At 37.4% G+C, this 15,637-nt stretch overlaps 1 protein-coding gene across 1 annotated transcript in view; it reads right to left on the reverse strand.

Moving 5' to 3' along the window:
* Positions 1-15,637, reverse strand: part of MACC1 (MET transcriptional regulator MACC1) — an 80,080-nt gene that overhangs the window by 40,942 nt on the left and 23,501 nt on the right. Inside the window, 1 exon segment of the mRNA XM_043462801.1 lies at positions 1,860-2,011. Coding sequence (XP_043318736.1) covers positions 1,860-1,995 — 136 coding nt within the window. The 5' untranslated portion in view covers positions 1,996-2,011.

Below are 15,637 nucleotides of genomic sequence, written 5' to 3' on the forward strand. Positions count from 1 at the left end.
AGCCAAGAAACTTCCCCAGGAACCGTAGTCTGAAATATAAAGTGTAAAGGACTCTAAAAAAATACACAAACGGAATACTTCAGACCTGAAAGATAATAAAACATATCCATAATAAGTGGAAAAGGAAATAGTAACCCACTTAAATATCCTTGCCTGGAAAATATCATGGATAGAGGAGCCTGGCAGGCTACAGTCCATGGGATCACAAGTGTCAGACACGACTTATGGAGACTAAACAACAACAACAATTCATAATAAGAGCTATTATTATTATTATTCCCAGTGCCATGCATGAATTTTCTCATTTATAACTTGCAACAACTCTAGAAAGTTGGTTCTAAAGATAATGAAATCGGGCTTTGGGAGTTTATTTGCCCAAAATTACGTAGGTACTAAAGAGCAAAGCCATTGTTTGAACTTAGGGATAAATGATTCTAGAGAACAAGCTTTTGAACCCTACAGTATGCTTCCTATCCATTGGTCAGAACAAGGAAGTAAGATGAGAGGCTACGCCCAGGCTTGTTGCTGGAGAGTATCATCAAGTCACAATCTTGATCCCAAGAGATTGTCACCAAGTTAGCAGGACCCACGAGAAGAATGTAAGAACCAGGGTCCCATTCTCAGCAGGGACTCATGCTTGCTCTAATACTCTGCTGTTGCCATCTTGTAGTACTATGTTTGAACAACGGGTTCCGTATTTTCATTTTGCACTGGGCATTGCAAACTATGGCGTGGTCTTGGCTCAGGCAGTTGGCAATTTTTAGCCTTCAGAACTAATGGAAGTGACTGCAGGTACAAGGGACCATGAAGAAAAGAGAACAGCATTATTTTAGACAAAGAATGCTCATTTTGCAGATGGTACAACTGAGCTGAAGAGAGGTTAAATGAGTTGCCCAAGATACCAGAATCATCACTGGTAGGTGCAAGAATCAAACTCTCACCTCCTGATTTGAACTCTATGAGAAGAGTATGAGAATAATTCTAGCCATTTCCATGAGTTCTATAAGAACAACACATGAGATCTTTTAAAATTCTGATGCTATATGAGGTCAAAAGTAACAATGGCTTAAATTTTAAGACTTTGAACCAAAAATAATAAAAAATTTAATTCAATGAGAGTAAAATAAAGTGGTCTCCAGCCTCATACATTGTACCTCCTACCAAACAAGGACTTTTTAGGTAGGACATTTGGCCAAAGCAAAGAAAAATCATTTCCTTGGCAAAGTTGGTTCTACTCATCCTGACTTTATCTCACTCTTGCAACACCCTGCCTTTTACTTCAGAGAGCAGAACTATGTAACCAACACTTAAAAAATGGTAAGAAACCTTTCAAAAGTTCAGAGGTTAATCCATGGAGAGAGAAGTGTTTCAGAGAGTATTATATACTTCTTACTTCTTATAAATATTCATTATAAATCATCAATATTTAACATTGACCTAAGCACAAAATTGATAATCAGTAAACATTTTGTTTTATTAATTTGAAGTCCTTTCAGTATGTTCATTTACGGATGGAGGTGTGTGTGTGTGCGTGTATGCATGCACACATTTTGGTTTAAAAAAGAATTTGAAAATGCTTACAAATACTCAAATAGCACAATGCAGTTACCCAACAAGTAAGTGTGTGTTATTCTTCACTAAAAAATAAAACATATAGCAAATAAATTAGGGTGATACTTGCAGAGAGTTGGTAGGAAAATAAAAATAAATAATTTTACCAACATCATGCTGTAAGTTCCAGTATATTATTAGCAATAGACCAAAAATTTGTCTCTCCACTTTCTCATAGAGACCACAATAAGGAAAACATTCCTGGTTACAGCTACACAGTGAGCATTTGATACAAACAAACCACTTACCGGAAGCATCAACATCACTGGGAGTGTGGGAGAGCTTGTAATTGCTAGGAAGGACATCTCTGGCCCACCCTTTATTGTATGTTGAACACTGTGAGTCTCCCTCAGGGAATTCTCTCTTACTCTCTGCTGATGGCATCTCTCCCAGGGCAATTCTGTCAAATTGGATAGAGAGCAGGGGGTCCAACTAAGCAGCTATTTACTTCCTCGTCCTAATAGAAGAATGTTAGGTTACAAAAGGGCAGCACAGATCTTCGGGTCCAGTAAAGCCCACTCTACTTAGTTTCTCTCAACTGAGTTTCTGTTTACACATTTCAACCCACACAGATTTATATGCTCCAGTTCTTGATGAGGATCCAGAGAAGCATTATCTTTTGATCCAAACAATCAGCTAAGCTAAAGATGGGATTCACTCCCACTTGTGCAATTAAGAGGAGTAGCTAAATCGCAGACCTGAACAGATCACTCTACCTCTGCATATTACAGTTATGACATGGGCTGAAATCTTCCTGAGATCACAGCTGTGTTAATGCTCCCACATAGAAACATATGGGTACTAACCTTCTGAGTCATAGAACAAAGTTAGTACTTTTACTGTGGAAAACATTTAATGAAGGTGTTATCAAATGTCTGTTGCTGCCATGTAATATCCCTAGTAATATGTCTCTTAAGTTTAAATTTAAGAAATATATATTCCTAGCAAATCTTGGAAGATGAATTATCTACAAAACTTTTTTTAATGTGCATATGCACACACACACAATTTTTCTTGATTAAAAAAAAATTGGAGACTGTTTACAAATACTCAAACAATACAATGCACTTAAACAAGTAAGTATATATTGTTGTTCAGTTAAAATAAAATGAAAACAAAACAAGTGAATAAATTAAGGTGACACTTTCAGAGAGCTGGTAGATAACTGAACAAGTTTAACTGTTGCATGAGTTCCTAGGTATGACTTTGACTGTCTAAATAGTGAACTTAAGCAAAATTTTTTTGCATTGTTCAGTGCAAGAGAAGTCTCTCAGCTTGTATTTTTTCAAAAGGTACAGAGGTGAAGTGCTGATTCTGAAAGGGTGAGCTAGAGTCGAATTTATTGTGATTAAGAGGGCTGAACCTGTAGGTCTCTGACTTGCATAGCCCTTTTCAGGACCCTGAGACTAATGCTGTATTTGTTTTCTTATAAGTTTTACACCCTGCAAAACTCCACCACTTTATAGAATACTTAACATTATGAGATCTCAGTAATTTTCCCCAATTAGCAGTGTTTGTTTCTGTTTTTATGTGTAAATGCATTTCTGCAAAGTACAAAGAATTGAGGCTTTAAAGTTAGAATTCTCTTGTTTTGGACCCCTGGGTATAAACTAAGGAAAGTTACTAAACATCCTGTGACTGTTTATCATCTGTAAAAAATGAAGACTAATAATAAGTATTGTTGTTGTTATTGCTATTAATGAGCCCACATTGATCGTGCTGCTTTAATAGTCAAAGTACTATATAAAAAGTGGTAGGACCAGTTGATTCTCCCTCCTTCCTATTATTCCTGTGCATATAGAAATAATTTCTCCAACTAGGCCTATTCCAGAAGCTTCTCCTGTTATTCAGATGATTTGAGACCCTGACCTCAGCCCCTACGGGAAAATAAATAATTGCTAGTCAGTTGTCTTTTGGGACCCTATCTCCTATCTCTGAAGAATGATGGCATTCTTCATAGAACATTTTAACAGGTATCTGCGTTACTCCTGTCAAAAACAGTGGTGGGCTCATGACAACAGAGGGACTGGGGTGCAAGAGAAAGAATGCAGACTTTGAAATTAGATAGATACAACTTCAAAACAAAGCTGACAACTGAATTCACTGGTCTGAGGATCACTTTCTTGACAACAAAGTATAAAGATATTTTAAAAGTTGTTTTAGTGGTATGTGAATTATATATCAATAAAGCTGCAGATTTTTTGGTTAAAAAGTTGTTGTAAAGATTAAACTGAATACCATAAATCCCAAATTAATACCAATCACTGCTGAAAATGATAGCTCTTATTTGTTTTATTTTTCTCATATCTGTGAAAAAATCACATCAAGGTTGGTTTTAGCATAAGTAACAAGTAGCTACTGACAAAGATACTTAAGAAATATTGGAAAAGAGGAACCAGAAAAAGTACTTTGGAAGTTTAATTGCTCTTTTAATATGATTGATTATTCAACTATGATCTTTTTACCTCTCTAAGAAGGGTAATTGAAAAATTACTGTATTTTTTCCTAACTAGTTTTTCTCAGTCATTTTGCAACAAAATCTAATGCTTTTTAGCCAATACTTGCCCCATTGTTACTGAATTGAATTAATTATAAGATTCCCCAAATTCTTTGCCAGGAAAGAACACCCTCTGACAAATATTTTGTGTATACTCAGTCTTCCTAGGTTTGAACTTAAAATGCTGGTGTAAATCATTTACATATATAAAGTCTACCTTCTTGACAGAGAGACAGTACAAATGTTCAGCTACTATTAAATGATAACAGCATGAACACTGATGTAAAAAAGGCTTATAGTGGATCACTAATAAGAGATGCTGAGTCCTACTCAAAGGCATGAAGAACAGGAAAACACAGCTGCCCAAATGAATATATGGGTTACAAGTAGGGAGACACACTATTTATGAGGGTTTGCCCAGGACTGTCCTGTTTTGAAACTAAAACCTCTCAGTCCAGGGAAACCAGGATGGTTGTCACTGTAATTACACTATGCTGTTTAGTCGCTAAGTTGTGTCCAACTTTTGTGACCCCATGGACCGTAGCCTGACAGGCTCCTCTGTTCATGGGATTCTCCAGGCAAGAATGTTGGAGTGAGTTGCCATTTCCTTCTCCAGTAATTGCACTATATTAGAGTACAAACATAGTACAAACTTCTATGGTCCCACATAGAGGATGTGAAATAGTCAATATACATTCCTTCTATCTGTAAATATTTTTAAATACTTAAAATCATCATGAGGAAAAAAGTAAACATACCCATAACTGAGCCATCAGGAATGGCAAATTTTAATGTTTAAATTAGACTTTGTTGGTTCTATTTTCATGTGTTAAATTCTAATAGAAATAGCAAATTAAATACAAAGGAAACCATCCAGAATGGGATGAATAGACTTGTCCATCACTGTCCTTTTTATTTCATTAAATCAGACTGAAAAATTGAACTCTTTCACTTCCCCCAAAAGAAATTTGAACATTTCCAGAAGGAACTCTTCCTTCCCCTTCCTCCACCTCTCGCCTTTCATTCAAAGCAGGTGAAACACTCAAGGTAGAGGGCTGCGCCTCGTTCTGCTGAGACCCTCACTGCTCTGTGAGAGTTGGTGAACTCCATGTGTTCAGCTGAGGAAACCAGGAGGAGGCTCAGAGTTGTGCCCACAGCACCATCTGGTGCCAAGTCGGGGTCCTCCTGTACTGCTGCTTTGGAGCTTTGTGATGGTCTTGCTTCCAGCCCCCTGACTGATCGCCCTAACTGCTGCTGCTGCTGCTAAGTCACTTCAGTCGCGTCCGACTCTGTGCGACCCCATAGACGGCAGCCCACCAGGCTCCCCCATCCCTGGGGTTCTCCAGGCATGAACACTGGAGTGGGTTGCCATTTCCTTCTCCAATGCATGAAAGTGAAAAGGGAAAGTGAAGTTGCTCAGTTGAGTCCGACTCTTAGCGACCCCATGGACTGCAGCTTACCAAGCTCCTCCGTCCATGGGATTTTCCAGGCAAGAGTACTGGAATGGGTTACCATTGCCTTCTCCAATTGCCTTAACTAGTTTAATGTAAAATAGAGATTTGCAGCCATTCTTCTGCATCATCAACCATGGAACTTAAAAACAAAAAAAAAACACTGATGTCCAGAACCTGTCACAAGAGCCTGGAGTAGAACCAAGTATCATTATTTTTCATAAAAATGTCCCAGAAGATTCTGATGCACAACAAACATTGAGAGCCACTGAGTCATACTTAAAGGTGATAAGAATATATTGCTGAATATTAGAATATTCTCATATGTATGAGAATATATATGTTGAATATATTTGTTTCATTTTGCTTGGTTTTAGACAAGCATAAAATGTACATCATAAAATATAAGCAGTTCAAGATGTCCATCTTTACAAGGCAAACCTTCTGGGGCAAAAACAATTATTGGGACATTGTAAGAGGCATGGGATTTCAAGGTGATAAAGGAAACATGTAGGATTCTCTCTTTCCTGTAAGTGGCATGGCCCTTCCTGGTATAGCCCAGGGATCATTTCGAAGACCAGTGCTACTTTAGGCTTTAAGGGCAAATACTCTCTCCCTTAGCATACTTTGTTGGGGTTTATGTATTCCTCTTTTCTTTCTCTTAGTATTATAAGATCAAGATGCAGACACTTTTGGATACTAAAGTAATACAAAAGCCTGTTTTTAGCATAAACCTTGGTTATGTTAGGCCAAAAGAGTTTCCTTATGTTCAGGGTAGCATTTTCTAGCTTATCACTTACAAACAAACATACATATAGATATATCCCCAAAGAACACCCCCCTAGTTAACATTTCCCAGTAAAAGCTTTCCAGCTTTTAATACACAAATTTTACATAACATGTGAACCTCTCATTAGGACCTATTGGCAGTCTCTCTGGGAAAACAATACGTTTATTTTCCCTAAATTCAAAGGAATATTTTTAGCTAAAAACCTAAAGTTTCATGGATCAAAGCCATGTCGTGGCAAAGGGGCTTGCATAACTCCGTGAAGCTATAAGACATGCCCTACAGAGCTATCCAAGACAGATGGGTCATAGTGAAGAGTTCTGACAAAACATGGTCCCCTTCATTGACCACAGACTTGTTGTGGCAAAGGGGTTTGCATAACTCAATAAAGCTATAAGACATGCCCTGCAGAGCTATCCAAGACACATGGGTCATAGTGAAGAGTTCTGACAAAACATGGTCCCCTTCATTGACCACAGACTTGTTGTGGCAAAGGGGTTTGCATAACTCAATAAAGCTATAAGACATGCCCTGCAGAGCTATCCAAGACACATGGGTCATAGTGAAGAGTTCTGACAAAACATGGTCCCCTTCATTGACCACAGACTTATTGTGGCAAAGCGGTTTGCATAACTCAAGAAAGCTATGAGCCATGCCATGTGGGGAAAACCAAGATGGACAGGTCATCATGAAGAGTTCTCAAAAACATGGTCTACTAGAGGAGAGAATGGTAAACCACTCCAGCATTCATGCCACAAGAACCCCATGAAAAATATGAAAAGGCAAAAAGATATGACACCAGAAGATGAGCCCCCATTAGTTGGAAGGTGCCCAATATGCTACTAGGGAAGAGTGGAGAAACAGCCCCAGAAAGAATGAATAAGCTGGGCCAAAATGAAAATGACGGCCAATTGTGGATGTGTCTGGTGGTGAAAGTAAAGTTTGACGCTGGAAAGAACGATATCGAATAGGAATCTGGAATGTTAGGTCCATGAATCAAGGTAAATTGGATGTGGTCAAGGAGATGGCAAGAGTGAACACTGACATCTTAGGAATCAGTGAACTAAAATGGACAGAAATGGGTGAATTTAATTAGATGACCACTATATCAACAGCTGTGGGCAAGAATCCCTTAGAAGAAATGGAGTAGGCCCCAAAGTCAGTAAAAGAGTCTGAAATGCAGTACTTGGGTACAATCTCAAAAATGACAGAATAATTTTAGTTTGTTTCCAATGCAAACCATTCAGCATCCCAGTAATCCAAGTCTACGCCCCAACCACTAATGCTGAAGAAGCTGAAGTTTACCAGTTCTATCACAAGACCTTCAAGAACTAAAACCGAAAAAGTGTCCTTTTTCATCACAGGGGAATGGAATAGAAAAGTAAGAAGTCAAGAGATACCTGGAGTAATAGGCAAGTTTGCCCTTGGAGTACAAAATGAACAGAGCAAAGGTTAACAAAGTTTGTCAAGAGAACGCACTGGTCACAGCAAACACCCATTTCCAACAACATAAGAGACAACTCTACACAGGGATATCACTGAATAGTCAATACCAAAATAAGACTGATTATATTCTTTGCAGCCAAATATGAAGAAACTCTATAAAGTCAGCAAAAACAAGACCTGGAGCTGATTGTGGCTCAGATCATCAGCTCTTTATTGCAAATTCACGCTCAAACTGAAGAAACTAGGGAAAACCACTAAGCCATTAAGGTATGACCTAAGTCAAATTGCTTACAGGAGGCAGTGACCAGAACCATACCCAAGAAAAAGAAATGCAAGAAGGCAACATCGTTGTCTGAGGAGGCTTTACAAATAGCTGAGGGAAGAAGAGAAGTGAAAGGCAAGGGACAAAGGGAAAGATATACCCAACTGAACACAGAGTTCCAGGGAATAGGAAGGAGAGATAGATAAGAAGGGCTTCTTAAATGAGCAATACAAAGAAATAGAGAAAAACAATAGCATGGGAAAGACTAGAGATCTCTTCAAGAAAATTGGAGAGATCAAGGGAGTATTTCCTACAAGGATGGGCTTGATAAAGGACAGAAATGGTAAGGATCTAACAGAAGCAGAAAAGATTAAGAAGCGGTAGCAAGAATACATAGAAGAACTATACAAAAAAGTCCTTGATTACCAGGATAACCATGATGGTGTGATTACTCACCTAGAGCCAGACATCCTAGAGTGTAAATTCAAGTGGGCCTTAGGAAGCATTATTACAAACAAATCTAGTGGAGGTGATGGAATTCCAGGTGAGCTATTTGAAATCCTAAAAAGATGATGCTGTGAAAGTGCTGCACTGAATATGCCAGCAAATTTGGAAAACTAAGAAGTGGCCACAGGACTGGAAAAGGTCGATTTTCATTCCAATTTCAAAGAAGGGCAATGACAAAGAATCCTCAAATTACCATACAATTGTGCTCATTTTACATGCTATTAAATTTATGCTCAAAATTCTTCAAGTAAGGCTTTGGTAGCACATGAACTAGAACTTCCAGATATACAAGTTGGATTTAGAAAAGCAAGAGAAACCAGAGATCAAATTGCCAACATTCCTCAGATCGTAGAAAAATCAAGAGAATTCCAGAAAAGCACCTACTTCTGCTTCATTGCCTATGCCAAAGCCTTTGACTGTGTGGATTACATCAAACTGTGGAAAATTCTTAAAGGGATGGGAGTACCAGACGACCTTCCCTGTCTCCTGAGAAACCTGTATATGGGTCAAGAAGCAATAGTTAGAACCAGACGGGGAACAACAGACAGATTCAAAATTGGAAAAGGAGTACAGCAAGGCTATTGTCATCCTGTTTCTTTAACTTCTATGCAGAGTACAGTATGTGAAATGCGGGCTGGATGAATCACAACTGGAATCAAGATTGCTGGGAGAAATATCAACAACCTCAGATATGGAGATGATACCACTCTAATGGCAGAAAGTGAAGAGGAATTATAGAGTCTCTTGATGAAGATGAAAGAGTAGAGTAATAAAGTTGGCTTAAAACTCAACATTAAAGAAACTAAAATCATGGAATCTGGTCCCATCACTTCATGGCAAATAGAAGGAGAAAAAGTGGAAGCAGTGACGGACTTTATTGTCTCGGGCTCCAAAGCCACTGCAGACAGTGACTGCAGCTATGAAATTAAAGATCTTGCTCCTTGGAAGGAAAGCCATGCCCAACCTAGACAACATAATAAAAAGCAGAGACATCACTCTGCCAACAAAAATCCATAGTCAAGCTATGGTTTTTCAAGTAGTCATGTACAGATGTGAGAGTTGGACCATAAAGAAGGCTGAGTGCTGAAGAATTGATGTTTTCAAACTCTGGAGCTGGAGAATACTCTTGAGAGCCTCCTGGACAGCAAGGAGATCAAACTGGTGGATCCTGAAGGAAATAAACCCTGAATATTCATTGGAAGGACTGGTGCTGACGCTGAAGCTCCAACACTTTGGCCACCTAATGCGAAGAGTCAACTCATTGGAAAAGACCCTGATGCTGGGAAAGATTGAGGGCAGGAGGAGAAGGGAGCAGCAGAGCATGAGATCATTATAGCATCATTGATTCAATGGACATGAAGTTGAGCAAATTCCGGGAGGTAATGAAGGACAGGAAAGCTTGGTGTGCTGCAGTCCATGGGGTTGGAAAGAATCGGACATGAGTTAGTGACTGAACAACAACAGCAAAGTTCCATTTCAAATTCAACCAATAGAACATCAGAATCATAAGCAGCCACTGCAAAATAAAGATAGTATAAATAAAGGGGTTATGAATTTCTAAGCTACTGGAACTAAGCAATATTTTTTATACATCTATATTAACTATATAGTATTTCATGCACATGTGTTTTAGTAGTTTTCTGTTACATTTGTAGGAAAGAAGTTCAGGGTTTTGTGTGATATACAATACATTTTCATTTTTCTCATTTTAAAATTTGGAAAAACACAAACAGAATATTTGAAATTAAAGGACAAATTACTAACATTATGTATGAAATTGTTCTATCCAGTTGTACTTACTAGATGAAAATTTTAAGCTACATTGTTCAAGCTTACTCTGTCCTTACAGTTAATTTTACACCTGTTTGATTTATAAATTTCTGCTGGAGATGTCATAAAATTGCCAACCACATTTTTAAATTGTCAAATTTTCTTGTAATTTTGTCAGTTTTTTTCTTCATAAGGCTAAAGGCTTTACTATACAGAGTGAAGTAAGCCGGAAAGATAAAGAACATTACAGCATACTAACACATATATATGGAATTTAGAAAGATGGTAATGATAACCCTATATGCAAAACAGAAAAAGAGACACAGAAGTACAGAACAGACTTTTGAACTCTGTGGGAGAAGGTGAGGGTGGGATGTTTCGAAAGAACAGCATGTATAGTATCTATGGTGAAACAGATCACCAGCCCAGGTGGGATGCATGAGACAAGTGCTCGGGCCTGGTGCACTGGGAAGACCCAGAGGGATCTGGTAGAGAGGGAGGTGGGAGGGGGGATCGGGATGGGGAATACGTGTAACTCTATGGCTGACTCATATCAATGTATGACAAAACCCACTGAAATGTTGTGAAGTAATTAGCCTCCAACTAATAAAAAAAAAAAAAAAGACTACACACATTTCTGCTGCTGCTGTTTACTTGCTAAGTCATGTCCGACTCTGCGACCCCATGGACTGTAGCCCGCCACGCTCCTCTGTCCATGTGATTTCCCAGGCAAGAATACTGGAGTGGGTTGCCATTTCCTTCTCCAGGGGATCTTCCCAACCCAGGAACTGAAGCCGTGACTCTTTTATCGCAGGCAGATTGTTTACCACTGAGTCACCAGGGAAGCAGTAGTTATGTTTCTTTAACGGATTTTCTCTTTATTTTTCTCTAGCATTTCTCTTTATCACTATGTTTTTTTGACCTAAATCTTATTTTATGTGGTATTAATACTTCCATACCAACATACTTTTCATTATTGTATTTCACAATTTTAAGGCACATTTTTTACACAGTTTAAAATCTTAGAAATCAAAATGCATAAACAATTAGTGTCAGAGTTGAGGTGACTTTCTGTTTTCTGGTATTTCAGGTTGTGTTTTAAAATGGAATGGTGCCTGAAACTCAGGGAAATTCAGTATTTGTGTGACATCTTTTTCTCTTTATTTCAGCACTTCTGGTTGGTTATTAGATATGCTACCATAAACAGCTAACAGCTGGATTTTTAAGAATTCACATTGATTGTTAATCTCTGTCTTTAAATAGTTGAATTCTATCATTTTATAATCATTTAAAAGTCATTAAATGTCATGATTTTTACTTATTTCTACCACCTCATATCGTATTTTTACTTATTTTTCTTTCTTTTATTGGTTTGATAAAATTTTCAATATTCCTTTCATTCCCTACTCCAAGTTTCTAAACATATATCATGTGTCTCTTTAGCCTCCTGGTGACACTATGGAGAAGGAGTCTCAGTCATCTCTTAAGAAGTAAAATGCTGAACCCGAGTTACTAAGAAAGTGTTATTTGTACAGAGGTTTACAATTTGCTGTTTTAAGAATTAATAAGAGACTGAAAAATTGTTCTTTAAAATTACACCACTATCTATCTACAATATCTGTTGTAAGTTCTTATAAGACTGTAATATCTATTTTACCTTATTATATTATCATTATTACAATATATATCCTACAATATCTATTACAAGCTTTTATAAGACTATATAAAAACATGTATTATTCTAAAATATATATTCTGATAGTCAAACAATAACCAAAATGAACATTCCAACTTAACCAAAGAGACAAATTGACTGAAAATGACATGTAATCATGGAAGAAAGACAAGAATATAAGGAGGTTTCTTTGGATAAGGTTGGATGTCCAAGCTAAAAATGAGATGGCACTTAGAAAACATATGGAACATTTAAGTAGATTTTAATCTATGAAGATAATTTTTAAAAGAATACCTAATCCGCTTAGTTACAAAGGGAAAAGGGTAAACACGGAGAATACAGTAAATATTACTATTAATATTTAAAAATCATTGAGAATAAAATAATACAAAATAGACTGAAAATAAGGGAAATTTGACAGAAGTAAGAAAGAGTTTGTCTAATATAGGTTAACTTAAACTTGCAGTAACTAATAACAGCTAAAGATTACTAGGTATACCATGTGCTAGGTAGTGTTCTAAGTACTTTACATCTGTTATCTCCTCTAACCTGCATAGTAGGTAAGTGATATTATTATCTCCATTTTGCAGTGAGGGAAACTGAGGTATGTAGAGATTAGTTTACTTACCTAATGTCATACAGCAAAGAAGTAAAAGAGTCAAGAGCCAAAGTGCAAAAATATTACTCTGCGGTCCACATTGTCCAAGAGTACAGCCAGAGTAATCTGTAGGCAATGTCCCTGAAAATCCTACAGTAGATGGCTATTCTGACTGGTGTGAGGTGGTATCTCATTGTAGTTTTGATTTGGATTTCTTTAACAATGGAGATGTTGAGCATCTTTTCATGTGTTTGTTAGCCATCTGTATGTCTTCTCTGGAGAAATGACTTTTTAGGTCTTCTCCCACTTTTTGATTGGGTTGTTTGTTTTTCTGGAATTGAGTTGTATGAGCTGCTTGCATATTTTGGAAATTAATTCTTTGTCAGTTGTTTGTTTCTTTTGCTATTTTTTTCTCCCATTCTGAGGGTTGTCCTTTCACTTTGTTTGTAGTTTTCTTTGCTGTGCAAAAGATTTTAAGCTTAAATAGGTCCCACTTGTTTATTTTTGTTTTTATTTCCTTTACTCTAGGAGGTGGGTCATGGAAGACCTTGCTTTGATTTACATCAGAGTGTTCTGCCTATGTTTTCCTCTAAGAGTTTTATAGTTTCTGGTCTTACATTTACGTATTTAATCCATTTTGACTTTATCTTTTTGTATGGCATTAGGAAGAGTTCTAATTCCATTCTTTTCCATGTAGCTGTCCAGTTTTTCCAGCACCATTTATTGAAGAGGCTATCTTTGCCCCATTGTATATTCTTGCCTCCTTTGTCAAAAATAAGGTGCCCATAGTTGCATGTGTGTTCTCTGGGCTCTCTATCTTGTTCCATTGGTCTGTATTTTTGTTTTTGTGTCAGTGCCATGCTGCCTTGATGACTGTAGTTTTGTGGTATACTCTCAAGTCAGGAAGGTTGATTCCTCCAGTTCCATTCTTTCTCAAGACTGCTTTAGCTATTCAGGGTCTTTTGTGTTTCCATATGAATTGTGAAATTCTTGTTCTAGTTATGTGAAAAATGCCATTGGTAATTTGATAGAGATGGCATTGAATCTGTAGATTGCATTTGGTAGTATAGTCCTTTTCACAATATTGATTCTTCCTACCCAGGATCATGGACTATCTCTCCATCTGTTTATGTCATCTTTGATTTCTTTCATCAGTGTCTTATAATTTTCTGTGTTCAGTTCTTTTGTCTCCTTATGTAGATTTACTCCTGGATATTTTATTCTTTTTGTTGCAATGGTGAATGGGATTTATTCCTTAATTTCTCTTTCTTATTTTTCATTGTTAGTATATAGGAATAACAGTTATTATTTTTATAAGACTATTTTGAAATGAAAAAACTTAAACATGGTAGAAAATCATGAAAAGTCATGAAGAGAAACAGGACAGGAATATTCAAAGACTGACATACACAATAATACTACCAGTACATTTGTTTAAGTGGTAAGACTCTTAGTGATTTTCATTTTCCTTTTCTATATTTTTTAAATTTCAATGAGTGTATATTATTTGATTATGAAAATATTATTTCACATAGAGAGGACAGTAGTGATTAAATCATACCTAATGTCTAAAGATGGATGTGTTTAAAGGAAAAACAGGATGAAGGGGAAACCACAATGAGAACAAAGAAAAATTCTTAAAATTGATATGAACTCTAGTATGAATTAATATTTCATGGCAATTCCTTGATTCCCTTACCCTATAGGATCAGCAGCCTACTGATTCTATCACTGTTTCACTGCCTCTCACCTGTTTCCTCTTCAAATAGTTCTTCCTCCATTCAGTTTCAATGACAAGAATGGTCACTACAACCACCTTCCTGCCTTCCTCCTTAACTCTCCAAATGTTCCTACAAGTTCTATCAATACTAACCAGTGCAACCATACCTTGGTGAAACCCCACACTGAACCTATTAACCATAATCCAGAAAGTGCTCATAGATGGAGAAAAGCACACAGACTAACCCCAGGTGGTGAGTTCTTAGTGTTGCCAGGCAATCTTACTTAAAAGTCCCAGGCACATACATGTGCCCCTTCTTTCTCATTGAATCTCTAACACCCTCCTTCGTTTTCATTTTGAGCTGATAATTTTGCTTCGTATTTTACTGAGGGAAAAAAAAGCATTCAGAGAGAACTTCCACCTGTTCTTACCAACACATCTTTTGAACTACCTATATGGATCATGCATTTGGGTTTCTTTCCTGTTCAGTTCAGTCACTCAGTCGTGTCTGACTCTTTGCGACACCATGAATTGCAGCACGCCAGGCCTCCCTGTCCATCACCAAATCCCGAAGTTTACTCAAACTCATGTCCATCAAGTCGGTGATGTCATCCAGCCATCTCATCCTCTGTTACTGAGGATGAACTGTTGGTACTGCCAGTCAAGCATCCCTGGCTCCACAGATAGGCAGGTTCCATTCCTAGTAACCTATTCAAAGAAATGCATCAAAAACTCTCTTTCATCACAAGTGTATTCTCTTCTGCTGCATCTTTCCCATATACACAAAAACACACTGATACTTTGGACATCTTTTTAAAAGGTCAACCAAACCATCTTGACCCTAGTATATCTTCTAGGTTCCACCCATTTCCCATCTTCCTTTTATAGCAAAAACAGACACACAAACATACCTTCTCTGCTCATGCATAATTATTTTTTCCTTACTCTCAGAGCCCTCCCATCATTTTTACCTACTCTCCACTCCATCAGAAATGCTCTTGTCAAGGTCACCTATGATCTCCCGTTGCCAGTTTCAATGGTAATTTATCATTCAGTGTCTTTAATCCACCAACATCATGCAATGTAGCTTATTACTCTCTCCTCCTTGAACAGTCAGATCACTCAGATCATATCATTCATTTATTCAAAAGCTTGCAATGGCTTCCTTTCTCAACCAAGTAAAAGCCAAAGTCATATGATCTATATGAACTTAGTCCAAAACACCTGACCCCATAACCTGTCTGAGGTCATCTTCTATACCCTCTCCTTCATCAAGTGACTCTCATCACACTGGCCTTCAGTTCAGTTCAGTT

The sequence above is a fragment of the Cervus canadensis genome, chromosome 3 (genome assembly GCF_019320065.1).
Source record: "Cervus canadensis isolate Bull #8, Minnesota chromosome 3, ASM1932006v1, whole genome shotgun sequence".
Lineage (NCBI taxonomy): Eukaryota > Metazoa > Chordata > Mammalia > Artiodactyla > Cervidae > Cervus > Cervus canadensis.